A 26,565-nucleotide genomic window follows, 5' to 3' on the forward strand; every position below is an offset into this window, starting at 1 on the left:
TAATATGAAAAAAAAAAAAAAAACTTTTATCTTGATTTGTGTGATTTCATGGTTGCCTACTTGTTACTCCTTTCACCAGATTTTTCTTCCTTTGAGCCCTTTTCCCACATGCGCTTTGTACCGCAAAATGACCGGAACGTGGTCTAATGCCTGCATGTGAGAAAGTCGTCGTGCCGGTATAAGCGCGACCCCGTCATCGCGGAGATTTCACCAGTTTGGATCCAGTCAGAAGAGCGGTATGCGCTATAGCAGACTCAAGTAGAGAACGGGTCCAGTCATTTCCCGCGACACTCTCATGGGCGAGGTGTACACACGTTGCTTAATGTTCCAGCGGGCATAATCTAATCATTCGCGCACATTAAAGCAAACTGGCGAAATGATCTTGTGATAATAAGAGCAGTAGCCTATGTCAGCTTCATGTGTGGGTGTGCTGATTTTCCCCTCTCTCCTCTCGGCTGCCTGCTCGTCCTCCTCCTTCAGTGACAGCCCGACAGGGACACAGACGAAGCAAATGCACGAAGCGAAATGTGGAAGTATTTTGCTTAGGTTGCCGACAGCGAAGGCAAGCCCGGACACATCAAACGAAGCCAGTCTGTAAAAAGTGCTTCAACGCGATGCAGGTGAACGGATAAACAAGCAAACTTATTTCACCATCAAGAGTTTTGCCGACACGTCACTCCCCACTCGCTCTGCAGTGCCGCCCCGCCCCCCAATGTACAGGCAAATTCGCTGCTAGATTCCCATATGCGCGAGCCGAAGTGTGAAGGGAAATGTCCGATATTGACTTACAGGTAATTTTCCGGTACGCATGTGGGAAAACGGCTTTGGATTAACAAGACTGGCTTGGTAATAACAGCTGTAAGGAAACACTGTCATCTCTGACATCTATCCGGTTTGCTGTTCAATGAAGGGAGTGACTCTAAACAATGTATTGGAGGCATGCCACGCTATCAGCAGTGGCAGGTTTGTAGTTTGAGTTAAGATGGCCATCAACACTGCATGTCCTCTTATGTTATGCAACCCTTTTTTGTGATGAAATGTTTTATTTCAATGAATATACAATTATGTTTGTAAAGTTACAGCAACAAACAAGTAATATGTCAATAACTGCAGACACCCTACCATTCTTACCACACCCCAATTTGCAATAGAGCCAATGTGGATAAGGAGTAAATGGAAGAAACCTAAGTAATGTGAAGGTTTCTTTATTCTTAATGTCTACAGTCCATGACTAAGGTTCTTAGAGACTGCTGGATCCTGGTGACTCAAAGCTAAATATGTAGAATACCATAAAATGCTTTGATCCAGCGTGCAATGGACAAAAGATAAACTGGTTTCCAGCTTTAAGTCCAGCTAGACCTACTGATCTTTCAGCAGCTGTAAAATTTAATTCAGAATAATAATTTAACTTTGGAACATGGAATCACAGTGCAACATAGAATAGAATATATGTATTGTCACTATACAGCTGTAAAACGAAATTAGTGTGTCTCTTGAGTGGTACATACAGACAAACGACACAAAACACAAGCAGCAGAATTCCATCCAATATACTGTATTCTACTTAGTCCGAGAATATGGATAGAATATAATTATATAGAATATATATAGAAAGAATGTATTGCACTTGGTCCCACAATAAGGGAAGTCTATTTGTTGCTCTTAGTTGCACAAGAGATGAGTTATTTGTCAGAAATATGAAAGTAAGAGCCTACTATAATATTTTGAGTGCACAATGTATGCATTCATTGCATGCAATTTTTTAGGTGCAAGATAAGTTATCTGTAAAAAGTTTAAGTGGATAGTTTGGTGGTGGGGATTTTTGGATAACAGTTTCACATTTGTATAAATCCGTCTCACAGGCAAATTGCTGAAAGATATGTCCTGTATGGGTTTTTTAACTAGAAGAGATTCGATAGACAAGTTTCTTATCCCAGGGAAAACCATAGGCTTTCACCGAAGAATGTAATCGTAAATAAAACAAAAAGGAAGTGTGTGGAAGATGACGATCTTCAGGTCTCGGAATGTGTGCAGGCCACGTGTATCTTTGAGATTATGAAAGCTTTTCAAATTGCATAACGACAAACATTTCTCTGATGTTATGGCCAACAAATCTAGTGAACCTCATCAAATGAATAGTAAACGTATTTCTTTTATATTCTTAAGTCGTCTTTCAACAAGGATAATTGTACGGATTTTCTCTGCAATAGATATTTACCTTGCATCTCTGCAAACAATGTGGTGGATTTTGGAGTGTGCCTGTTTATTGGCAGTCTTATTAGATTCCATTTGTTACTGGTTTAGAAACACTGTTTTGAAAAGTGCTATAAGAAAAACATCATTCTCACTGTTAGAATTATTATCATTAGTGGTGTTTATGCACTGCACCTCCCAGATTCACTGGTCAATCAAACAGTGCCTTGTCTTTTTTCTTGGGTTTTCTGGTGATTAAGTTTCACTTTCTGTAGGTGGCGCTATTTTCTCTGTCTGTTCAGCCATGGTGGCTATCACTAATTCATAGGGGTGTCACGATACACTCAGTTCACGATACGATACATATCACGATACTGGGTTCACGATAACGATACGATACGATACGATTTTAACAATATTTTTTTAAACTTGAATAATGACAATATATGACTGGAAAAGTAGTATTTTATTTGAAATGCACAAATACAAAACATGCTGTTGTGGGAAATTGTTATTACAATAACAACTAGAAAAAACATGAGATTGGAGATAAGGCTTATCTTGAAATAGAATGAGTTACACCGTCACTTAGATTTACTTTGAATTAAAAGGTTTCTCAGCAGTATAAATTCTCATTATGCATCTTCAGTTTTTCTTCAAACTCAAACAACAAGACTTTTCTTAGTCTATTTTTTATGCATCTTCAGTTTTTCCTGTCAAGTAAACAGTTTTGCCAGAAACTCAATTGAATGGTTTCTCTCCTGTATAACTTCTCATGTGTCTCTTCAGAGACTTGTTCAACTGAACTACTTTCCACAAATTGAACTTCAACAAACAAAGACGTTTCTTAGTCTATTTAAAAAAAAAAAAAAATGCGATATGAGATTTCATCTCAACGATACATATCGTGACGTTTTACTATCGCGAAATTTCGTGGGACGATATATTGTGACACCCCTACTAATTCATGCTAACAACAGAGTTCTTCTATTTATTCCAAACAAACAAACCACTGCTGCTGCCAGAAATGTAAAACAAATAATGTCCTGTATCCTGGAGGATTTTTCCCAGGAAAGACAAATGGCAAATGCTTTTGTGGGAAAACAGCAATGGAGAGTAGCATAAATTGTATTTATTTATATGAAAATGTTACAGATTATTCCTTTGTTTGTCCATTGTGTCCTAAATTTGCCCAGTACCTTGGTGAGCTCTCCCAGGTGGTTGAGCGCCCCCAGAGCGTAGAGCTGCTCCAGAGCCAGGACCAGAGTCTCATGAGGAGGTGGGTCCATGAAGTCAAAGTGAATGAGGTCATTGATGCCTGCAGGGACAAATACATGTTCATCATGCTCATCATAGACTCATAAAATGTCAGAGATGGGAAGTAACTAAGTACAAATACAAATACTTTGTTACTGTAGGATTTTCAAGTATCTGTACAGTAGTTATTTTTCCTGACAACTTTTTACTTTTACTCCCTACATTTGACACAAATATCTGTACTTTCTACTCCTTACATTTCTAAAACAGGCTAGTCCTTTAGTTTTAATGCACGACAGACACAAATGATGGAACGTTTGTTTGTCTGTCTCTCTCCCAGCATTATATGCACCTTTTAGTGGAAAAACCATATCACACAAGTGTAGCATTTATACATCTTAAAACATGGGGATCTTCTAAGTTTTATTTATTTATTAATATGACGTGAGTTTCAGTTAGCTTTGCACAGAAACAGCCGATAGAAATGCTTTTTTGCTTTATAACATTTCAGAGCCTGCACGTTTTTTTAACTTTTACTTGAGTAAACAAGTTGAATCTGCTATACTTTTACCTTAGTCCTTTTTCTTATACACTAGTAACATGATTGATTCCATATAAAATCATATTACCTTTTCTGTTGCACCATTTGTTTAGCGTTTTAAACTATATATTAAATTGTTAAAAGGATACATTTTAATTGTTCTTTTAGGAAAACTATCTTCACTATAACTAATAAATAAAGCACTTCCTCTCCTTACCCAGACTCTTGAGCAGTAGGACTACATTTCCCAAATTGGTCCTCTGGATCTCGGGCACAGTGGAATCCTCCATCTCGTGCTTAAAGGCCCAGGCCGTGTAAAGCCGGAAACATTTCCCAGCAGCCACTCTGCCTGCACGGCCCGCTCTCTGGTTGGCTGAGGCCTGACAGCAGCACAAAACACATGGCACCAGTTGGCACAATGGCAAATATGCATAAAATAAATAGATACACTATATATGTATATATACAGTATATATATATATACAGGATTTTTAGTTGTTGTTGTGGTGGGGGGTGGACCGCAGCATATATGTGGAAATATGTATGTATGTATACACACACACGCGCCAACCGTATATATATTATTATTACAGTATTTTACAAAGCATGGTCAAACTCAATGAGTTATCTTAAATCAGTGGCAATATGCCCATTCAAACAGAGGGGGATTTGGTATCCAACATCTCTCAGGCATAAAAATAAACATGAATTTGCGGTTGTGTTTATTTGTAAAAACATACTAATAATAATAATAATTATGTGTGTAATATATCATACTGCATTAATACCCCATCCCCATGTTTCAAATACAGTTATCTCCAAACTGGCAATAACTTTTTTATGCATGTTCATGATTTGCACTGAGGATGTGTTGTGCGAATTTGGATACCCTCAAAATCTTTGGGTGCACTATGCTGGTGGTGGATAAAACTAAATTTATCATCACTTCTAAATTGCAGAAAGCACTGAGAAAGCCAGAAGTTACCCGTGAACAGGGTGTGACGATGAGTGACTCCATGCCGGTGCGGGCGTTGTAACTCTTCTGTTTGCAGAAGCCGGGGTCGATGACATAGATGATGCCATCTATGGTCAGTGAAGTCTCTGCTATGTTAGTCGCCACCACCACCTTGGTTTGACAGGGAGATAACACACAGAGCCGAGAGATAACATGAGCAAACACTGTGTTAGTAACGCAGAAGATGGATTAAATCCAGGAGTGAACAACAACAGGATCAATGGTTTGATAAACAACAAAATAAAGCATTGATCTATGATAGGGGTTTTCAAATTCTGAGACTTTGGGTCTCCCCCCCAACCAAACTTGGAAAAAGGCGCCCCCCTCGCACAATTCCTGGATGCCTATGGGATCATGATTGTGTTAATTAATCCCATAGGCACTCAATAATTGTGCCAAGATACTTCAGACTACACTACGGTAAATACATAATTAAGGCATTTATTCGTTTTTGACTCTGGGAAAGTGGGATAAAATTCCATAAAACTACTGTATCTCTTTAACCAAATCAAACACATTTAGGCTATTCTATGTGATCTCCTTTTGATAACTTATGTAATAACTAATATTTTTTCACAAGCCTCCCCTAAAACTGCTTGGAACCACCCTGGGGAGGCCTGCCTCCCACTTTGAAAACCCTTGATCTATGATAATGTCTCTCCACTCACCTGAGACTCATTCACTGTACTACAGTACCCCCTAATGGTGGATAATGGCATAGACATTTAGATACACTTGAACTGGAATAGTGAATACGCTTGCTCACCTGTTACTTACAAATTACTTGCAAAGTAAACAGATAATATAGAGTGATTGTCTATATCAGGCAAGGGTCTCTAGAAACAGAAGCAAATACAAAAGGGGAAGAGCTTACAAAGTCTGACCATTTTGAGCAGGGGTGGGCAATTATTTTTCATGGGGGGCCACATGAGAAACCCAGATTGTTGCCGGGGGCCGAACAAATATTGTCATGCTGTAACCCAGGAACTTTGATGAGAGGACCACAAAAAAATGTCCTCGCTAACCAGAGGGCCAGATTTTGCTGAGGGTTGGGGGCTGAATGGCGCCGGTACAAAAACATTTGGGGCATTTGAAGTCAGGTTTAGAGGAATAACTCATTTTAAATTAACAATTGTGATGTCATTATTCAGTCTTAAACACCAATATTTGATCCTTTTCTCACTCACTTCTATGTCACCACTTGCTCTCCCTGCAAGGCTTGAACTTAACTTTTTTGACCACCTGCCAATATGGCTGCTAGATTTTAAAGTTACCAGCCAATTAGAATTTCCACTAGCCAAAATGATTTTCTTGAAATAAACCAGAATATGAGTGGGTTAATTTAAGCATAAGTATCAGTAAGTGGCCCGGGATTCTCAAAGCCTGTGTTGAGGGTCACACGAACAAAACTGCACTCTTGAAGCTAAATAAATCCAAAACCAACAAGTTCATTATTTACATTTTTACTTCAATGTAGAACAGTAATTTCTTACACATGAGATTACTTTGAGCCTTTTATTCATAAAGATTATTGAAAGATATTCTATATTCCAGATTGAAATGTTATAACAGAAGTTGCCGAGGTCTGTTTTTGAGTCCGTTTAATTTTTAAATACCTGTATTCTACAAGAACTGAAACTGTAAAATGGAACCAATTAAATCTACTACTGGCAGTGGTTCCCAACCTTTTTGAACTCAGGGCCCACTTGAAAATCTAAAAACGTTAGCGTGGTCCTACAACCCAGGTTTTACGAGTGAGAACGAGGATTCTCACATATGTTGAAGCCCGCCTAGCGGCGCTGAACTGGATGCCTTTCTTTTTACCTCTGAAAAAGACCTTTAAAACCACCTAGGTGTCTCAGCCTGTCTGTTTTGTTTTGTTTGTGTTCTATACAAAAATGAAAATAAAATATTGGAAAAAAGAGTCAGACAAAAAAAACACCCAGGTGCCCCCATGGCTTCCTGGCACACCTCAGCCGGTGATTGGCGCAGCCACCCACAACCGCCCCCGTGTCTCTGACACGAGCTGCGCAAACCGGCTGAGGATCGTCACTCCAAGCATTCATCCTCGCCCCGGAGCGGAGCAAGGGCAGCATGGCCGAATTTGTGAGAATCCTCGTTCTCACTCGTAAAACCCTGGGTTGTAGGACAACCCTAACGTTTTACTTCGTTTAGAACTCGGATTCTCACATATGCTGATGTACAACCACCCTTGCTGCAAGGGAGCACCTCATGTGAGCCTGAGACCCACGGATGGCAACGCGGGGCACATGACCAGAAATCATGGCAACCCGGACAGCACAGCGCGTGCTGGTCACATCCAGACTATAATACCTCACAAAGGTGTGGTGAGTGGACCATGATGCCGCAGCACACGTCCTCCACGACACACCGCGCAACAGCGCTCATGATGCCGCAACACCTCTTGTAGAGTGGGCCTTAATACCCTCCGGGGGGACTTTTCCCGCGGCAGAGTAGGACAAGGCAATGGCCTCCACTATCCAGCGCGACAAGCGCTGTTTGGACAGGGCCTTGCCCAGGGCACGGGCCCCAAAGCATACCAAGAGCTGGTCTGAGGTGCACATGGCGTGCGTCCTGCCCACACAGGCTAGGAGCGCCCGCACAGGGCACAGCGTCTGCAACCGCTGCCCCTCCGTCGGGTCCGAAGGAGGAGGGCAAAAGGCTACAAAGTCTATGAGCATAGACCTGAAACTAGCATTGATATTCTTAGGCTGATAAGCAGGGTTAGGCCGCAGCGTGACCCTGCGCCTGTCATCAGAGAACACCATATAGGACTGTTGCACCAAGAGGGCAATCAAGTCACCAACCCTCTTACCGGAAGACAGGGCTAAGAGCAGCGCAGTTTTCGGGGATAGGTGTTTCAAATAGATGGTATCGACAGGATCGAAGGGAGGACCAGGGAGTACCTCCAACACCGTGACCAAGTCCCATTTCGGAAAAACGCTCCGCGTCGGCGGGCGTAACAACCTGCGAACAACCTTCATGAACCGAGAGATCAGGAAAAGGCTCCCTACCGACCTGCCATCAATTTCCATGTGACAGGCGGATATCGCAGCCACATAAACCTTGGACTGAGGGGACAGGCCCGCATCGTGCAGGCTCTGAAGGAAACAGAGAATGGGTTCAATGCCACAATACACTGGGTCCACCTCCTGCTCCGCGCACCAGTGGGCGAAGGCCCGCCTCTTATATGCGTACTGAGAGCGAGTAGAGGTAGCTCTAGCGCTCGGTAGTTTTGCACCACATTCAACGGCAGGTCTTGAGCTAGCAAGCGGTCCCGTTCAGATTCAGGAACCAAGCTGCCAGCTTCCACCTGTGGGGGGAAGGGAGGAGTATCTCCCCCTCCTCCCCCTACGCGGCAGCACCCACGGCGACCCCTGCGCCAGGGAGATCAGGTCCGCGAACCAGATATGTGTCGGCCACAGCGGCGCCACCAGTGTGAGTTGCAGGCCCGGCTCCCTCACCCTGTCCAGCACCTGCGGGATCAGGGGGATGGGAGAATTCATAGAGGCCCTCTTTTGGCCAATTGTGCGCCAGAGCGTCGTGCCCCAGAGGGGGGCTGTCCCCGTGGATGGAGAACCACAGGGGGCAATGTGCCGCACGCCGCGATGAGATCGACTTGCGCCCGGCCGAACCTGGCCCAGATCTGCTCCACCACCTGCGGGTGGAGACACCACTCTGTAATGCGCAGGTTGCCCCTCGACAACAGAGTTCAACTGGCCCAGTATGTGGGCCGCCGACAGAGAGCCGATGGGCCTGCGCCCACTGGTGTATTTCCGGCGCCAACTGGTTCAAGGCCCGAGACCGGACAACACTGTGGCGGTGTTGTCCGAGCGTATCAGTACATGGTGACCATGTATCTGATCCCGGAAGTGGCGTAGAGCCAGGCGAACCACCTCTAGCATGTTTATGTGGTGAAGCTTCCCACTGGCCGTTTGCCAAGAGTCCCTCAAACACCGCACCCCATCCCCACAGGGAGGCGTCCGAATGACACGTCTGAGCGGGACCGGACCCAACCGAGTGCCCGATGAGAGCCAATGTGGGTCCGTCGACGTGGCTAAAGCCTGGCGGGCATGGTCCGTCAGCGCAAACTCACAACGGCGATGCTTCGCCGGGTCCAGGCGGTGACTGAGGAACCAGATCTGGAACGGGCGCAAGTGTAGCAGCCCGAGGGGGATCACAGCGGCTGCTGCGACCATGAGCCCCAGCATTACTGAGCATTGATGCACCGAGACTGTGCGCCCCTGGTGCAGGGCCCCTGCTGCCTCCAGAACGCATCTCTTCCCCAGCGGGGAAGGTAGTCTACTGGCTGGAGATGACTCGACGGCCAACGTTTCCCGTCCGCTGGTCCTGCGACAGTGGGTAGTAAGACAAACTTTGGCTAACGGAGCTAACGTTTGGAACGTTACGGCAAGCTAATGTTAGGTCTCTCAGAGAAGAAGTGTGACTGATCAGCGAGGCTGAATGCGCGCAAAGTGACGATCCTCAGCCGGTTTGCGCAGGTCATGTCAGAGACACGGGGGCTGCGCCAATCACCGGCTGAGGTGTGCCAGGATGCCATGGGGGCACCTGGGTGGTTTTAAAGGTCTTTTTCAGAGGTAAAAAGAAAGGCATTCAGTTCAATGCCGCTAGGCGGGCTTCAGCATAATGTGAGAATCTGAGTTCGAAACTAAGTAAAACTTTTCGCGGACCACCACTGACCACATAAAAAATACGGAGGCCAAATAATGCGTTCTCAGAGCACTTTTTTATTTTCCACAGTCACTAACACAGCATCTGAAACATCTGGCATTTTCACTGTTACAGTTTTCAAGGAGCTGTCCATCAGGAAGTTTAAAAAAAATAATTGTTTCATGTTCAAAAAAACAAAACAAAAAACAACAAAAAACGTGTAATGATTTGGTGGCACTCTTGCAATACCTCCGTGGACCACCAGAGGGACGCAGCCCACAGGTTGGGAATCGCTGTACTACTGTTGTATTCCAAGACCACCAAGTGATATGACAGTGCCTCACCTTTCGGGCTCCAGGCGGAGTAGGGTTGAAGATCTTAGCCTGCATGTCAGATGGTAGATTGGCATAGATGGGCAGCACCAGCAGCTCTGAGATCTTAGATCCCAGCCGCCTGCATCTCTCCTGGAGCAGCTCGCAACAGGCCTCAATCTCCTCCTGCAAAAACACAGGGGAAGAGATTAGATTAGATTTAAAAGCTCAATCTGCATCGTCAATTCATAAACTCATTGCCTCTTCGTCTGAGATTGCGCTCACTTCAGAGCATTTTTATGAGGGGGCGGGCTTCGGTCTTCCCTAACCAATCAGCAGGGAAGCCGCAGCAGTATTGCTAGTCACAAGCACAAGCTAACGCAGCTAGCTAATGTTAGCCAGCTTCTCCACGTTAAGCAGCTAAAGTCGGCCGACTTTGTACTTGTCATTTTAACATAAGTCTTATCATACACTGCAGTAACTAATAAGACGTTCGTTAAAATTTAAAGTACAAAGTCGGCCAAAGTTGGCTGCTTAACATGGAGAGGCTGGCTAGCATTAGCTAGCTACCTTATGTTGTGTAATCTTTATGCCTCTAAGATTACATAATGGCGAGACGGAGAGCAGAATATCAGTAACGTGCTTTTACTCTTTACTTTACGTCTGACCAGGAAGTTACATGTCCGTCACATAAACCGGTCCATGCAGCAACATCAACCTATGACTAGAATCCATATTATAGGACACGTTAGCTTTGGCCACAGCCGTTTCTGTTGTGCATGACTGACAACAGCATTAGCCAATCAGCGCCCATGATTGGATTTTCAAAAGAAGAAAAGGCATTTGCTCATGCCGATTCCAGATCAAGAAGAGCCAATACACAACTGTGGAGTGGGCGTGGCTTCGAAGGTCTGGAGCCAGGCTACAATTATTCCACAAAAGGGAATTAGTGGATTTTGTACCATTCTGTTACAGTATGATGTAATGGTATCAGCACTTAGGTCTCCTTTGTGGTCATAAGCACATTGTTTAAGAAACATGTTGTCTGTGATACAAAAAAAAAGCACTGTGTGAATTATAATTATACCTGAATAGTATAACCTTTCATCAATGGAACTGTAATCTCCCATTACAAATGAGCAAGCTGTCCAAACCCTTGATAGAATACAAATCCTGGAGAATCCCTGACAGAAACGGTACCTGTCCAGTGAGGAAGACCAGGATGTCTCCAGGAGACTGGGTGACGTGGATCTGCAGCACTGATACCACACATGCCTCCAGGTAGTCCGCCTCCGGAGCCTATACAACACAGGAGACAGACGCTTCCATCAACAGAAAATATTCTGTTTTATTTCTGGGAGGAGGGGAAAGGTGAGACAGGTGACCCCCCCCCCACACACACAAACTTATGAAAGGTGTTCCAAAGCATTCTTCAAGCAAAAATGTAAAAAGCAGTGTGTTGTGTGACTCTGTGTCTGTGATGAGCCTGTCTGAAAAATATTAAAAGTTGTTTTTTATGTGTTCTGTTGAAGTAACCATGAAATAAGGCTTTGTTAATAGTTTGCTTTAAGAGTGCCTTGGTGCACCTTCCTTTTTCATTAGGCAGCAACCCCAAACCATTCTCATGAAATGCTTCCACATGCCAAAACTCAATAGAAGCACTCTCTATGCTCTCTTGTTTGGTCAAACATATTTTTGGAGCTATTTGCAACAATTCCACCATGTCAAGCATCTGCATAGCATGCAAAGTCCTACTTTGGTGTAGTAAATGTCGACGGGGAATCTCCGGCCAGGGATCCTGAAGACGGGCGCGTCGTCGAAGAAGCAGGAGAAGCGCTCGGTGTCCAGAGTCGCGCTGGCCACCAGCACCTTCAGGTCCGGTCTGAAGCGGGCAATGTCCTTGATCAGACCAAACAGGATGTCCGTGTGGAGCGTCCGCTCATGGGCCTCGTCTATGATGATCACACTGGAGAGAAAAGGAAGATGGGGGAACATTTTATGTTAATGTAAGACTCCTGATCCGAGAGGTGAATCTTCTTTTCATACGCCAACTCAGGCCCCAAATCCTCGTCTAGGATTATCAAGTTGCGGAGGGAAAAGCGGGAGGTGAATGGGAATAAGGAGATGTAGTAAACACAATATGCTGACAATGTTAACCTTTAAATGTCATGTATAATTAGTATTATTATTACAGTAAAACATTATTCAAAGACACGATAAAAAACTATAACGACCGCACCGCGGATATATGCCTCCGTCAGCAAGTGAGTAGTCGACATCCATGTCTGTCCAGTCTTTGACATTTGAGCCAAATGTGAAGAAATTCCGTCAATGCGTTACTGAGATATGGCGTTACCGAGCTTGAAAATGGCACAGTGACCTTGACCTTTGACCAGCAAAATGTTATCAGTTCATCCTTGAGTCCAAGTGGACTTTTGGGCCAAATGTGCCACAATTCTGTCAAGGAATTTGAGTCAAATTTGATGAAATTCCATCAAGGTGTTCCTCAGATATTGCGTTAACGAACATCGGATGTACGTACGGACAACCCGAAACCATAATGCCTCCGGCCTGGCTATCGCCGGCGGAGGCATAATTAACTCTAGTATGGTGCAATGAGGGATGTGATTATCAGCACACAAAGTATGAAAAATCTAGGAGAAATGAATTAATTTGATGTTGTGAAAACTGAAATTAAAACTGAAACACTGGGGGGGAAATCATCTAGCTGTGTAATGTATTGAATGTGTGATTATTATTTTCCTGCAAAGTGCATGATGAAAAGGCATCAACTAAGCACCGCTAGTCGTTCCATGTGTGGTTACCTGTAGCTGGCCAGGTCCGGCTCTGTGAGTGTAGTTACCTGTAGCTGGCCAGGTCCGGCTTGGTTAGTGTGGTTACCTGTAGCTGGCCAGGTCCGGCTCTGTGAGTGTAGTTACCTGTAGCTGGCCAGGTCCGGCTTGGTTAGTGTGGTTACCTGTAGCTGGCCAGGTCCGGCTCTGTGAGTGTAGTTACCTGTAGCTGGCCAGGTCCGGCTTGGTTAGTGTGGTTACCTGTAGCTGGCCAGGTCCGGCTCTGTGAGTGTGGTTACCTGTAGCTGGCCAGGTCCGGCTTGGTTAGTGTGGTTACCTGTAGCTGGCCAGGTCCGGCTCTGTGAGTGTAGTTACCTGTAGCTGGCCAGGTCCGGCTCTGTGAGTGTGGTTACCTGTAGCTGGCCAGGTCTGGCTCTGTGAGTGTGGTTACCTGTAGCTGGCCAGGTCTGGCTCTGTGAGTGTGGTTACCTGTAGCTGGCCAGGTCCGACTCGGTGAGTGTGGTTACCTGTAGCTGGCCAGGTCCGACTCGGTGAGTGTAGTTACCTGTAGCTGGCCAGGTCCGACTCGGTGAGTGTGGTTACCTGTAGCTGGCCAGGTCCGACTCGGTGAGTGTAGTTACCTGTAGCTGGCCAGGTCTGGCTTGGTGAGTGTAGTTACCTGTAGCTGGCCAGGTCCGACTCGGTGAGTGTAGTTACCTGTAGCTGGCCAGGTCCGACTCGGTGAGTGTAGTTACCTGTAGCTGGCCAGGTCTGGCTTGGTGAGTGTAGTTACCTGTAGCTGGCCAGGTCCGACTCGGTGAGTGTAGTTACCTGTAGCTGGCCAGGTCCGACTCGGTGAGTGTAGTTACCTGTAGCTGGCCAGGTCCGGCTCTGTGAGTGTAGTTACCTGTAGCTGGCCAGGTCCAGCTCTGTGAGTGTAGTTACCTGTAGCTGGCCACGTCTGGCTCTGTGAGTGTGGTTACCTGTAGCTGGCCAGGTCTGGCTCTGTGAGTGTGGTTACCCGTAGCTGGCCACGTCTGGCTCTGTGAGTGTGGTTACCTGTAGCTGGCCAGGTCCGGCTCTGTGAGTGTGGTTACCTGTAGCTGGCCAGGTCCGGCTTGGTGAGTGTGGTTACCTGTAGCTGGCCAGGTCCGGCTTGGTGAGTGTGGTTACCTGTAGCTGGCCAGGTCCGGCTCGGTGAGAAACTCTCGGAGCAGCATGCCGTCTGTCATGTACTTAAGCACTGTCCGCTCCGAGGTGCAGTCCTCAAAACGGATACAGTAGCCCACCTGGGTGAAGCAAAACAAAATTAATTCGAAAACACATTTTAAGTACATTATTTTTCAAAGAGACAAAACCACATACAGTTAGGGGTGTCGCAGTACATGTATTCGTCCCATGAATTCACGGTATGGGCGTCACGGTTCGGTGCGTGAAGTGACACGATGAATACGTCGAATCCAAAAGGTGGTGGTAAAGCACCTACAGTAAACGCTGTTTGAACGCCATGAACGCCACAGGAGAAGACACACCAAAACAACACAAGGGCCATAGAAATCGGCGTTCACTGAATGGAACGTTTTGTGGAGAGGAAACATTATGTTGCAGACGTCCGTATTTGTGAAATTGGTGTCTTAACATTAACGTTAATTTCCCAGGCGCTTATTAATAGAACACATGTTAACACGTTACGTTAACACGAATTGAAACTCACCCACATCGAATTCTTTGTAACGCCGGGTGAGATCAAATGAGTGGCATCAGCGGAGGACCAAATGCGAGACTCATTAGCCAGGAATGGGTCTCGCGGTACTTTTGCATGCTAAAATAAAGCTGATAATGTACAATTTGATTCAAGGGGGGGAAACCCTTTCAGAGTACAACACAAACTGTCTATTTTGATGCAACTCGACAGTGCTGCTTAATCCAGCTCTGCTCTGGATCAAACAGTCACTAGCAATGCCACCATTGTCAAGGGATATGATTAGCTGTGTGTGAGTGGGGGCGGGTCATGGGGCGGGTGCACTCGGAGTTTGTCTGTTAAATGATTGGCTGTTTCCGTGTCACTTGTACTAACAAGGTACATGATTGGATGTATGAGCCACGGAGCAGAGGGAAGCGCTCTATAATGTGCTGGATGAAAGTGGTAACATTTCATACATAAACAGAAAAAAATGACGCGATTATCGATTCTGGAATAAAAGGTTGATTAAAAAAATCGGGACATTAAAAATCGCGATACTTGAGTGAATCGATTTTTTCCCCCACCCCTAGTTCCTCAGATATCGCGTTACCGAACATTGGACGGACGGATGGACGTACGGACGGACAACCCGAATCCATTATGCCTCCGGCCTGGCTATCGCCGGCGGAGGCATAATGAAGAAGCAAAAAGCTGGCAAGAAATTTTTTATTACCAAATTGAAAAAAGTGTGTGATGCTCACCTCATTACCGAGCTTGACACCCACTTCCTCTGCCACTCTGGCCGACACAGACATGGCTGCCACTCTGCGAGGCTGGGTGCACCCGATCTTCATCCCTCCCTCAGTGTAGCGCTGAGAGAGAGAGGGACAACAAACAAGTTGACATTTCTTTTTTTATGACCAAAATTTTTATTTTATTTTCATATATTTCAATAACATGACGTCACAGACATTACAAAGACAATACATAAAGTAAAACAAGCTGACATTTCTATTAACACCCAACATTTTAAGTATAATTTATACTTTAGAATAAAGCAGTTTGATGTGCTGTGTCAGGTCTGGCCTAAAAGATATCAACATCACTGGAAAATCAAAAAACAAATTGAGGAAAACAGATGATTGGTTTGGATGAAGTCCATTTCCAGAGCTTGATAAGCGATTCTAAAATAAATAAAGAATGGACACACGTGGACATGCGACCATCATAAGAAATCTAAAACTAATCTAGTGTTTTATCCAAAGTACCTTACATTTCTATGAGTTAATCTATTTTTAGTATGAGTGTGGCAAGTGGGATTCAAACTTTGACTTTTGACTTCCCTCCTTTATTAGCTTTTCCACTTACATCGTCAATGAGGTACTGTGGAATCTGGGTGGTCTTGCCAGAGCCTGTCTCGCCCTCGACGACCAGGATCTGGTGTTCGCGGATGGCCTTCAGCAGGGCATCTTTGTAGGGGAAGACTGGCAGGCTGCATCGCACCTCCTGGATGGACTGTTTCTTCAGCTCGGCCTGTGATGGAGCTGGGCTCTCCTGCTCCTGAACGGGTGGAGGATGTGACTCTATTCATTTACATTACATTGTTTTAAGCATGTAGCAGATGCTGTGAATGAGGTAGGGGTTTAAAGTCGAGCTGAACCCAAGAATGACTTTTCTTTTCTTTTAGTTCAAATACCTGGGTATGCAGTGCACCTATTTACCGGTAATAATGTATGCAAAACAAATCACAACAATCTAATTTCTTTAGTTTTTCACATCAAAAGTTTGTTTTTCAAGATTTCATTGATAACAGTAATGTAGTTTGCTGACGTCACCTAGTACTATCAAATTTCTACCCCATTTCAACCAATCATCACGACATGCAGCTGTCAATCAAATCTTCATTTCTGGATAATTTTCTCTTCCAAATGAAGTCGAAAATGGCACCTAGTGCCTCTCATCTGGCAGAACTCCTATCCCATAAACTAACTACTAACTTGGCCAATTGTTAGAAACATGAACAAAAAACAAAAACTATAATCTCTAAGAATGCAAAGAAATGTAACTGGCTCGTTAAAACGCGCATTCCAGGGATATCGTATCGTTACAGCAACGATAATGGCGCGCGCATCCGAGAGCTTGGTTGTCAGGGGTTGCACCTCGGAGATTCCAGGCCGACGTGCTGCACTCTCCGCTCGGCAACACGAAGGCAGCTGGCTGCCTGTGGCTCGCTGAGCTCCACTCCTCCCGTCAAAAGGCTCTTCCCGAGGGGAGCGCCACAACACGACTGAATCCCACTCGATTTGGAGGCGGAACACTCCAGGATTGGCCAAAACCCAATCCAGTCCCCAGAATTGTCAAATAAAATCATCGACATGATACTATGACCCGCCTCTCAACCTGTCATCTTAGACAAACTATGTTTTCAGTCTGCAATGGACTCATTATGCACGTGACGGACAGGTTCAGTTCGACTTTACTGCCTTGCTCTAGGACTGACTCCTTGACAAAATATGGCTGCTGATGGATACACTGGCAGCTGAATATTTCTGTTCATTGTCCAAAGCAAATTCAACAATCCATAAAGAGAATGTTCTCCGAAACTCAAAAATGTTAAATCATTTGCCATAAAAATGTACTTGTCCAATCTCTAAAGAAATCAAGAATTAAGGCTGTATCATTATTATTCTGTGAGCAGGTTCATACACATTTTGACCAATGGATTTCCATGACTTTTCCATGACTTTAAACGAAATTTCCATGACCAAACATTTTGTAAAGTCTCGGTGTATACATACAAAAGTCAGTGAGTCAAAATATTCTATGTAATGTAACTAGTAACAGATGACAATAATTGAAAAACTAACATGGTCATTTAGTACTACAACACGTTACTACCCCCAACACTGACAACAAAGATCTTGAGCGATATGGACCAAAAATCATATCTCGGTATTTTTAGGCTGAATGGCGAACGATGATATATCTCGGTATTTTCTACAAAGTGGGCTAGATTTTCAATTGTAAATTGGGCTGGGCGATATGGACTCTTAAAAAATATATTTACACAATGTGATTTTTGATAAATAATCATCAGTGAATAATGATATAATGAATAACGTTAAGTGGGTAAAGGCAAATAATAGAACAGCTAGAACAGTCTGGTAAACTCAGAAAATGACTTCACTTTACTGCAGTCTTTAAAACCAGGAAAAGACGACTATGCAATATCACGATATTACCATAACGACGAGATCTAGGTCTCATCTATTCACAATATTGGCCAGCCCTAACCTTGAGTGCCATGCAGAAACGCTGAGACACAATTTGCAGAAAAAACTTTATTAAAGTTGATTATCAATCTGCTTCTTTAAATGGTATGGTGACGATAAATTACTTCGTTTTAGACACGGGTGCACACACATGCACCTTGCTGATTGCTGTGTTGACTGACTGGCATTTATTATGGAGCCGACGTTCTGGTTCACTGTGGATTTATTTAACGCTACCGTAGTGTCAAAATCCCTTTACCTCGTCTTTTGTTGAAACGTCCAAACTTGTCTATTTCTTTGCTGTGGTAAGGGATGCTAATGTTAGCGTCGCTGGATGTCAATAAGCTCACTGATGAATTGGGCTGCTTGCAACAGCAGCTGCGCTCTTGCGCTTTTCCGCTTCACACAGCATTTTACAGCACAGATTGCATTTAGCGCGTTGTCTCTCTTTCACGAGCCATAATTGGTATTTATGTTTGAAACGCCACATATTGTTGAAGCTGCACTTCCCTGGCATGTGTCCGCGGCATAGTAGGACTTTGCTAACTGCTAAGCGCTAACGTTACCTCAGCTGCAGCCACAGGCAGTGGTAGGCTAGTGGGCGTGCCTGTAACTCACTGAATTCACTTCTCACACACAACAGAAACACAGCAACGGTTAACATTACGTGCCGTGCCAATTTACACTATACTATTTTTATGCTCTGAACTCGGAGTAAATGAACATCATGAAAATATTTATTAAACAAATTTCCATGATTTTCCAGGTTTATATGATTTATATATGAATATATATATAAAAAACAGTCAACTTTGCAGGTGCGGCTTATACACCGGTGCGCCTTATAGTCCGGAATTTACAGTATATATATACCGTAATTTCCGGGTTATAAGCCGCACCGGAGTATAAGCCGCAGCAGCAAAATTGCCTGTTTGTTACATATATAAGCCGCACCGGACTATAAGCCGCAGGTGTTTTAATGTTTGTTTTTTTTAGTTACTCACAGTACTATTGACCAGTCCAACTCAAAAGATATTCGGCAGTTTCACTTTGAGCTCTTGTTCCGCCGCTGTCCATCAATGGTTATGACGAGTCTCGCTGGGTACAGTACGCCAAAGCGATATCCATTGACTTTAACCTTTTCGATGATGCTGTTGTATGTTGCGCGTTTCTGTTGCACCAACGCGGAGAGGTCCTGCCGGACGAAAAAGCGCGTACCCTTCTGCGGGGAAGAGGCTTCTTCCCCGCAGCCTGGAGGATGAGTTGACGGTCGGGCCAGCGGAGTAGGCGGATGAAGATGGCCCTCGGTGTCAGGCCGGGGTCTGGACGTGGCCGAGGCGCCCGGTGTGCCCTGTCCACTGTGGTTTCTCGCCTTCCTTCAGGTCCAGGATGTAACACAGGATTTTGCCAAGGAAAGCGTCCATGTCACCAATCTCAGCTCCTCTTTTACATTGATCAGGCGAATGTTATTTCTTTTACTCCTGCTGATTAAGTCATCAACCTGCGTGTGCAGGGTTTCGATTTGTTTTTGCATTTTATCCATTTTCGGACTCACTGTGTTGTTTTTGTCCTCCAGTGCGCTGATGCGCTTTTCCGCATTAGAAACTCTGTTCACGGTTGCCTTATTTTCTTTAGTGAGTGAGTGGATGGACTTCTGCACGTTTTCAAACTTGTTTTCAAGCTGCTCAAAACCTCTGAGCGATGTCGGACTTAATCGATAGTGTTTCACGGAGTAAAAGTTAAGCCCAAGCCGTGTATCTCCAGCCTCCAGCAGGTGAGTCATTTCCTCATTCATGGCGGTGATTGCTTCGTCTCTTTTCTTTCTGCTTACTGGTTTTCAGTCTTGTGCTTCTTCCAGCAGACATTCGCCCCACTCTTTAAAGTTATTCAGTTGGTTCTGGTCACCTTATTCATTTTAGATCAGATCGCTAAAACATATTGTTTGGTCTGGTGTAGCAGCTGTCTAGCTGAGCGCCATGTTCACCGTGATGCCGGTTGATTTCCGCCAAATGATGTCAAGTCAAGTCAAGTCAAATTTTATTTATATAGCACCTTTCATACACAAAGGCAATTCAAGGTGCTTTACAAAAAAATAATCGAAAAAACAAGCAGCAAAGCAATGCACATAAAATGTGCAGATGAAGCTGTGTAACCTGTAAAATCCATCGATTTTGGAGGTCACCGAGTGGCCGTTTGCTGAAAAAATCCATAGATAAGCCGCACCGTTATATAAGCCGCAGGGGCCAAAAAACGGGGAAAAAGCCACGGCTTATAGTCCGAAATTTACGGTATATATATATATATATATTTATATTTATATATATTTATATTTATATTTATATATTTATATATGATTTATATATGGTTTGATATTCCCTGTGTCAGTCATAATTTCAGGTTAGTGTAACGTTAATATTCTGAATTGCCTAACTTGAAAGTGAGCCCAAACCTGTTGGACACACCAGTCACTGTCATTTAAAGGGAGGCTTTGCCGATTTTCAACGAACTTTGTATCATTACATTTACAATGTCATTATGCAGATGGGCAGCCTTTACTGTGTCTTCATGTTTTCCTGCACCGAAAGCTCCGCAGTTTATTCCAGCACTTCTGTGTCCAGAATGATGCAAATCATTCTGTACAGGAAGTGAACAGATGTTGCTCGAGGGCGGCTTCAAGGGCGGCTGTTATTGTTTCTTTTTATTTTTTCTGTATGCGCACATCCACAGAGAATCACATCGAGAGCCTTTGCAAGCGTTAATGACCCATACCAGCTGGCGGGGGCGGAGTTTCTGCAGGCACTGGGCAGTCAAACGTGGATTACTTGATGCAGAAAACATATATGCAAGCTAAGCACTATCCATCTGCTTTATATTACAGAGATGTAAAAGTCCTTTTACATCTGACCCAGCTCCCCTACCATTTGGCCTGCCCCAGGGTTCTGTTTTAGCCCCGATTTTATTGGCTCTGTATATGCTGCCTCTAGGCCTCCTCATCAACAGTTTTAAGGGCATCTCTTATCACCGTTATGCAGACGATATCCAGCTGTATCTGTCGTTTAAACCAGATACAATTTAAAAAATGTACATCCTTCATGAGTGCCTGTCTGCCATTAAGAACTGGATGGCCAGTAATTTTCTACAACTAAATGCAGACAAGACGGAGGTCCTCATCGTTGCTGCTGACTCCATTGTTTCAAAGGTGGTTAAACACATGGGATCTCTAACCCCCAACATTCACTCCAGCCTAAGAAACCTCTGTGTCATTTTCGATCAGACCATGCTCCCATGGACAGTCATGTAAAATCCCTGACCCGCACCTGCTTTTTCCACCTCAGAAATATTGCCAAACTCAGATCCATTGTCTCCCACTCAGAACTGGAATTGGCTGTTCATGCTTTTATTTCATCTCAACTGGACTACTGTAACTCACTTTTCACCTGCCTCAATAAATCATCTCTGGACCGTCTACAACTGATACAGAACGCTGCTGCCAGGCTGTTGTTAACCCGGTCACGTAAAGCCTGCCACATCACTCCCATCCTGTTCTCACTGCACTGGCTTTCTGTGGCCTTCAGGTTTCATTTTAAGGTTTTGGTGACTACTTTTAGGGCCTTGCATGGGGAAGCTCCCTCTTATATCACCGACCTCCTCCAGCCCTATGCTACCAGCCGGTCACTAAGGTCCTCTGACCAGGGGCTCCTGGTCGTACCCCGGACCAGGCTCAAAACAAAAGGTGACCGTGCTTTTAAAACGGTAGCCCCAAGCTTTGGAACGCTCTCCCCCTGGACCTAAGAGCCTCTGCCTCCGTGGATATTTTTAAGAAACAGCTAAAGACCTTTCTGTACCGGCACGCTTTCGGATAGCCAGTTATTATTGTTTTTCCCCGGTGTTTTTGATCATGTATGCATCTTGTTTCTTGTTGTTTCTTGTGTTTTTTTTACCTCACTGTTTTATTGTAATTTCTACTCTGTTTCTCTGTGAAGCACTTCGTGCCTCGTGCTGTGAAAGGTGCTATAGAAATAAAGAATTACTTACTTACTTATAATGATACAAAGAAGGTTGAAAATCGGCAAAGCCTTACTTTAACTGTACTCGGCCCCAGTTACAATTTATTACAAACTAAATACTGTAATTACATTTATTCATAGTGCTGCTTATTAGTCCACAACATTAGTACTGTAACAAACACTGCAGGACTTGGAACTACGTTTGTAGTCAAAGACTGGAATAAACCATCTGAACACATGCTGCAAAAGTGTCAACTAACTCTAAAAAAAAGTCAACATCTGCCGGCATTTGGGTGGGTTGTTATTCATTGTTCCGATCCATGTTCCTGGGCCACAAATTCTAATGTAACACATAAAACCCACCTTTTCCGACAGGGTTCCCTTCATGGTGACGGCACTGCTGACAAAGTTGATCATCTCCTCCTCCTCCAGGATGAGCTGGTACTTGTCCCTCTCCTCCTTCATCCCTCGCTCCCGCTCTTTCTTGGCCCCGAAGCTGAGAGAGGCTATCTTCAGCCTCTCCTCCTCCCAGCGGCCCTGCTCTCCTCCCAGCTCCATGGGCATTTCATCCAGCTCCAGGTCCCTCTGGGGCATCTCCTGGTGGGGGGAGGGAGGGGGGAGAGAGAGAGGGGAGAGCAGGAAGAGAGGAAGAGAAATAATGGACTGGATTTACATTACTGTAAGCGCTTTGAGCGGTCGTCCGACCACTCAAAGCGCTTACAGTAATGTTTACATTCACTCATTCATGGTCACATTCACACACCGACGGCATCTGCAGCCATGCAAGGCGCCAACTGCTCGTCGGGAGCAGTTAGGGGTTCAGTGTCACAGCCCCGGAGGAGCAAGCCTCAAACCTTCCAATTCCCAGATGGCAGCTCTACCTGGTGAGCTACTGCCGGCCCAAGGGAAAAAAAGTGAAAGGTAGAAAAGAGAAAGGGGGAAGGTGTAAAACGAAAAAGAGGCAGAGAACAGCACAGAGATGAAGGCTGAAACAAATCACAGCATCACAATTTCACCCATCGTCCATTAGGGATGGGCATCGAATTTCGAATTTTCGAATAATCGTTGTTATTATCAAGGTCGACTTTTATTATTGAAATTCGAAATTCGAAATAAAAATAAAAAAAATAAAAAATAAAAAAAAAAATTTTTGAGTGAAATGTTGCATTGTCTCCCCTGATTCTAAGTATAGTCAAATCGCTTGGTTTGAGCAAGTAAAACAATTTTTATAAGCATTTTAAGCAAGGTTTATGGAAAAATGAATGGCGGATGAAATCCCATGAAGAGGGAGAGGGGGTGACTTTGGCACCCCTTTGGCACTCAGACCTGAGCCTACTAAATATTTAATGAACCACTCATGATTGTCAAAACTGTTTTTTATTTTCGAAAATGTCAATGTCATGTAACATGTTCTTTACTTCAGTGGTGCAATGCTTGTTTGAGCTAAAAATCCACAACAGAAGCTTTTTATATTAATTAATAAAGCCGTAGACTTAGAATCAGGGGAGACAATGCAACATTTCACTCACAAAAAAAAAAAAAAAAAAAAAATTGCATTTTTATTTTTATTTTCGAATTTCGAATTAAATTCGAATTTGGCCAGCGAATTTCGAATAGTGTTTTTGCTAGAAATGCCCGATAGGGATTATCGTCGATAGGGATTATCGTCCATACCTTGCTCCTCTTTTCTTCCGGCATGTAGTATCTGTTCTTCCTCTCCTCCTTCTCCTTGGCGCCAGCCTTCTTGTAATCCTTGGCCAGGTCTCGGAGGTTGCGTTTGTATTCTAACTCCTTTCTCTCCCTCTCGGTCAGCTCGTCTGTGGAGAAGAGGTACTCGTCATCAGCGATCTCTGCCTCCAGGTCCTCCAGCTTCTCCTCCTCTCTCTTCTGCAGATAGTCCCAGCGGGAACGCTTCCTCAACTCTGGCAGCTAGGGAAGGATTAAGGAAGAGCGAGGATTACAAACTATCATATATTTCTAACATGTTCTTGTAATTGTTGTATGTCCACATAAATAATCCAGTTCTGCTTGATTCAGTTGTTTGTATAAAGGAACACAGGGATACGCTAACAAAGTCTGATGCTCCACTTGTGTGAATAGTGAGACGATGTATTCATTCATAATAAAATGGATTTCTAGCTCAAATAGAAATCTGCTCCCATTATTATGGCGAGTCCAAGCACCCACCATTTTCCTCTGATCTTCTTCAGCCAACTTCAGTCTCTTCTGTGCTTCTTCATAAGCCTGGAGACAAATAAACAAAGGAATTTTATTTAAGGGAACACATAATGGGTCATCTTTGACAAATGCATGAGCCGTGTTGTGATTGAGCCGTCCCCACCTTCTTGTCCGTCCTCTCCGTTATGTTGCGGGTCTTGTCTTTGTCTTTCTGTTTCACTCGCTCGGCGAACGCATCTCTCTCTTCAATATCCTGTAGTCGCTCTCTCTCTTCCTTCTCCCACTCGTCCTCCTCCTCCTCTTTGTTGACAGACTTCTGGTCCTCTTGGCTGGAATTACTCCTGATGTTAAGAAAGATGCATCATACCACTGTTTCTCATGGTTCTCAACGTCTGATTGTTGGAACAGTGCTAATAAATATTTATTATGTTTGCTAAATAGGAATCAGCTATTCTCCAGAGCCAATCTCAATCTCAGCCTCAGACCCAGTTTTAAGACAGCCGAGTAATCAAGCATAACTGTATCAATCAATATGATCATTTATCATGTTTAAGTCAGTGGAATCATATTGTGATGATATGGTGATTTCGGGATATTAATTTGTGACACATAATTGTGCTGTCTAAATTTATGACAACAAGCAAATTTTTGTTTTAAAGCTGACAAAATAACGTATGCAACATTTTAATTAATTTTACTTGACAATTTTAAATTATAAGCAGCACCTGTTAAAAGCAAAGTACCGGTACAGTAAAAGGCAGTAAAATACACAGTAAACATAAACAAGGATATCATAAAATTGGTCAATCAGTCAATCTATCAATCATGGAACAACACAAACAATTAGGGGTGGGAATCACCAGATGCCCCACGATACGATATTATCACGATACTTAAGTCACGATACGATAGTTTTGCTATATGCTAGTATTTGCGATATATTGGGTATTGCGATATTGCGATATATTGTGATTTATTACCTTTTTTCAACTGCAAATAATGTCCCCAAAGGAAAAAACTAGGGGTGGGGGGGAAATCGATACACCATAGTATCGCGATATTTTGCCTGACGATATTGTATCGATATTGCAAAAAACAAACAATTTTTTTTTTTTGCAGGACATGCCAGGCCACCAGGCTGCTATAAACTTTCGTTCCAAGGCCAGCAGTAAACAAACGGTAGCATATTTTCATTTTGTTTTAACAGTAACAGTTTTGTCATAACAGTAATTTACAAATTCCCCAGTTACTGAATGGGCTGCACAAGATGTTTTGTGCAAGTGAAGTGAAGTTGCATTGTTCAAAAACTACCTAAGTACAGTAGTCCACACACACATCCAGAAGGTGGACTGTAAGTAGACTGTAACCATGACTGTAACAAACAGTTCAGTTTGTCAGGTGCATGCAACTATGACATGACTTTATGAAAGTTGTTGGTTTGTCTACTTGACAATGTTGCTGCCATAAAATGGTGAAGTCAGATGTACAGATTGGAAAATTGTTCTTATATAAACCAGATGTTGACAAAGTTTTCCTTTGGGGACATCATTTGCAGTTAAAAAAGTAAGAAATCGTAATATATCGAAATATCGCAATATTCAATATATCGCAATATCGGCGATATCGCAATACTATCGTATCGTGACTCAAGTATCGTTTTAGTATCGTATCGTGGGCATCTGGTGATTCCCACCCCTAGAAAAAACATTGTCAACATCTGTTTTATCCAATGAGATAAAGTTTCCAGTCAGTTCATCACACTTCAATGATTTTTATTGCAGCTTCAGGGGAGGCGTGACGCGATGGGAAAAGATCAGAGAAGAAAATGGAGGGGAAAAAACTCTGATTAGCTAACCAGCAAAATGTCACTGAAACGTTATTTAGTACCTACAGTGAGAGAGGAGAAAGCGTCTGGTGCGAGCAGTAAATGGAGGAAGTATGACCCTGATTATTTATGGTTTGGATTTACATCGTTTGGTCCCGACAATGCTCCCCTGCCAGTGTGTGATCTGCAAAGAGGTGCTAGCAAATGACTGTATGAATACGTAAACTCCGACGTCATATTGAGACCAAGCACCCAAGTTTGATGGCCAAGCCACGGGAGTTTTTCCATAGGAAGTTACAAGCATTGCTCTCAGAGAAGAAAGGAGTTGAGAGATTCTGCAATGTGAATATGAAGGCTACAGAAGCATCGTATCGTGTGGCCAGAGGAAGAAGCCCTAGTCGAGCTGAACTCTAATATGGACTTGAAACAAAAGATGAGTCAAGTGTCACTTGCGCACTTTTGGCTGTCTGTGGAGACTCCAAAAAGGCTATAAGTGCTGATCCCCTTCAGCTCAACATACAGGCATATAGCTACTAGTCTCCCGTGAGTGGAGGGGAGGCTGGCCAGCGAGACTAGGTAGCTACTCTAGTCTCTCGTACCATGGGGTTTGGCACAGCAATGCTCTTCAGTACATGGGGTTTCCTCTGCTCTGGACGTGGAGGTAAATAATCCTTTTATAGGTGAAATGAGCATCGTAGACTTTACACTTTTTTTTTTAATCCTCGCTGGTTTGTGTCGAAGCTCAACCCTATTGCAACAAGCCAGATTTGTCTAAGGGCATGATCCGTGACAGGGAAA

General features: G+C 43.9%; 1 protein-coding gene across 1 annotated transcript in view; it reads right to left on the reverse strand.

The window, feature by feature from the left end:
* Positions 1–26,565, reverse strand: part of dhx16 (DEAH (Asp-Glu-Ala-His) box polypeptide 16) — a 57,662-nt gene that overhangs the window by 22,463 nt on the left and 8,634 nt on the right. The window contains exons 4-16 of the mRNA XM_083648495.1: positions 24,106–24,283; positions 23,952–24,008; positions 23,439–23,693; positions 22,128–22,361; positions 15,854–16,045; positions 15,247–15,357; positions 13,975–14,090; positions 11,765–11,975; positions 11,210–11,308; positions 10,043–10,195; positions 4,977–5,117; positions 4,209–4,371; positions 3,393–3,511 (exon numbers count right to left, since the gene is read on the reverse strand). Coding sequence (XP_083504621.1) covers positions 3,393–3,511; positions 4,209–4,371; positions 4,977–5,117; positions 10,043–10,195; positions 11,210–11,308; positions 11,765–11,975; positions 13,975–14,090; positions 15,247–15,357; positions 15,854–16,045; positions 22,128–22,361; positions 23,439–23,693; positions 23,952–24,008; positions 24,106–24,283 — 2,029 coding nt within the window. The remainder of the gene's footprint in view (positions 1–3,392; positions 3,512–4,208; positions 4,372–4,976; positions 5,118–10,042; positions 10,196–11,209; positions 11,309–11,764; positions 11,976–13,974; positions 14,091–15,246; positions 15,358–15,853; positions 16,046–22,127; positions 22,362–23,438; positions 23,694–23,951; positions 24,009–24,105; positions 24,284–26,565) is intronic.

Source organism: Poromitra crassiceps (genome assembly GCF_964638095.1).
Source record: "Poromitra crassiceps genome assembly, chromosome: 1".
Taxonomy (NCBI): domain Eukaryota; kingdom Metazoa; phylum Chordata; class Actinopteri; order Beryciformes; family Melamphaidae; genus Poromitra; species Poromitra crassiceps.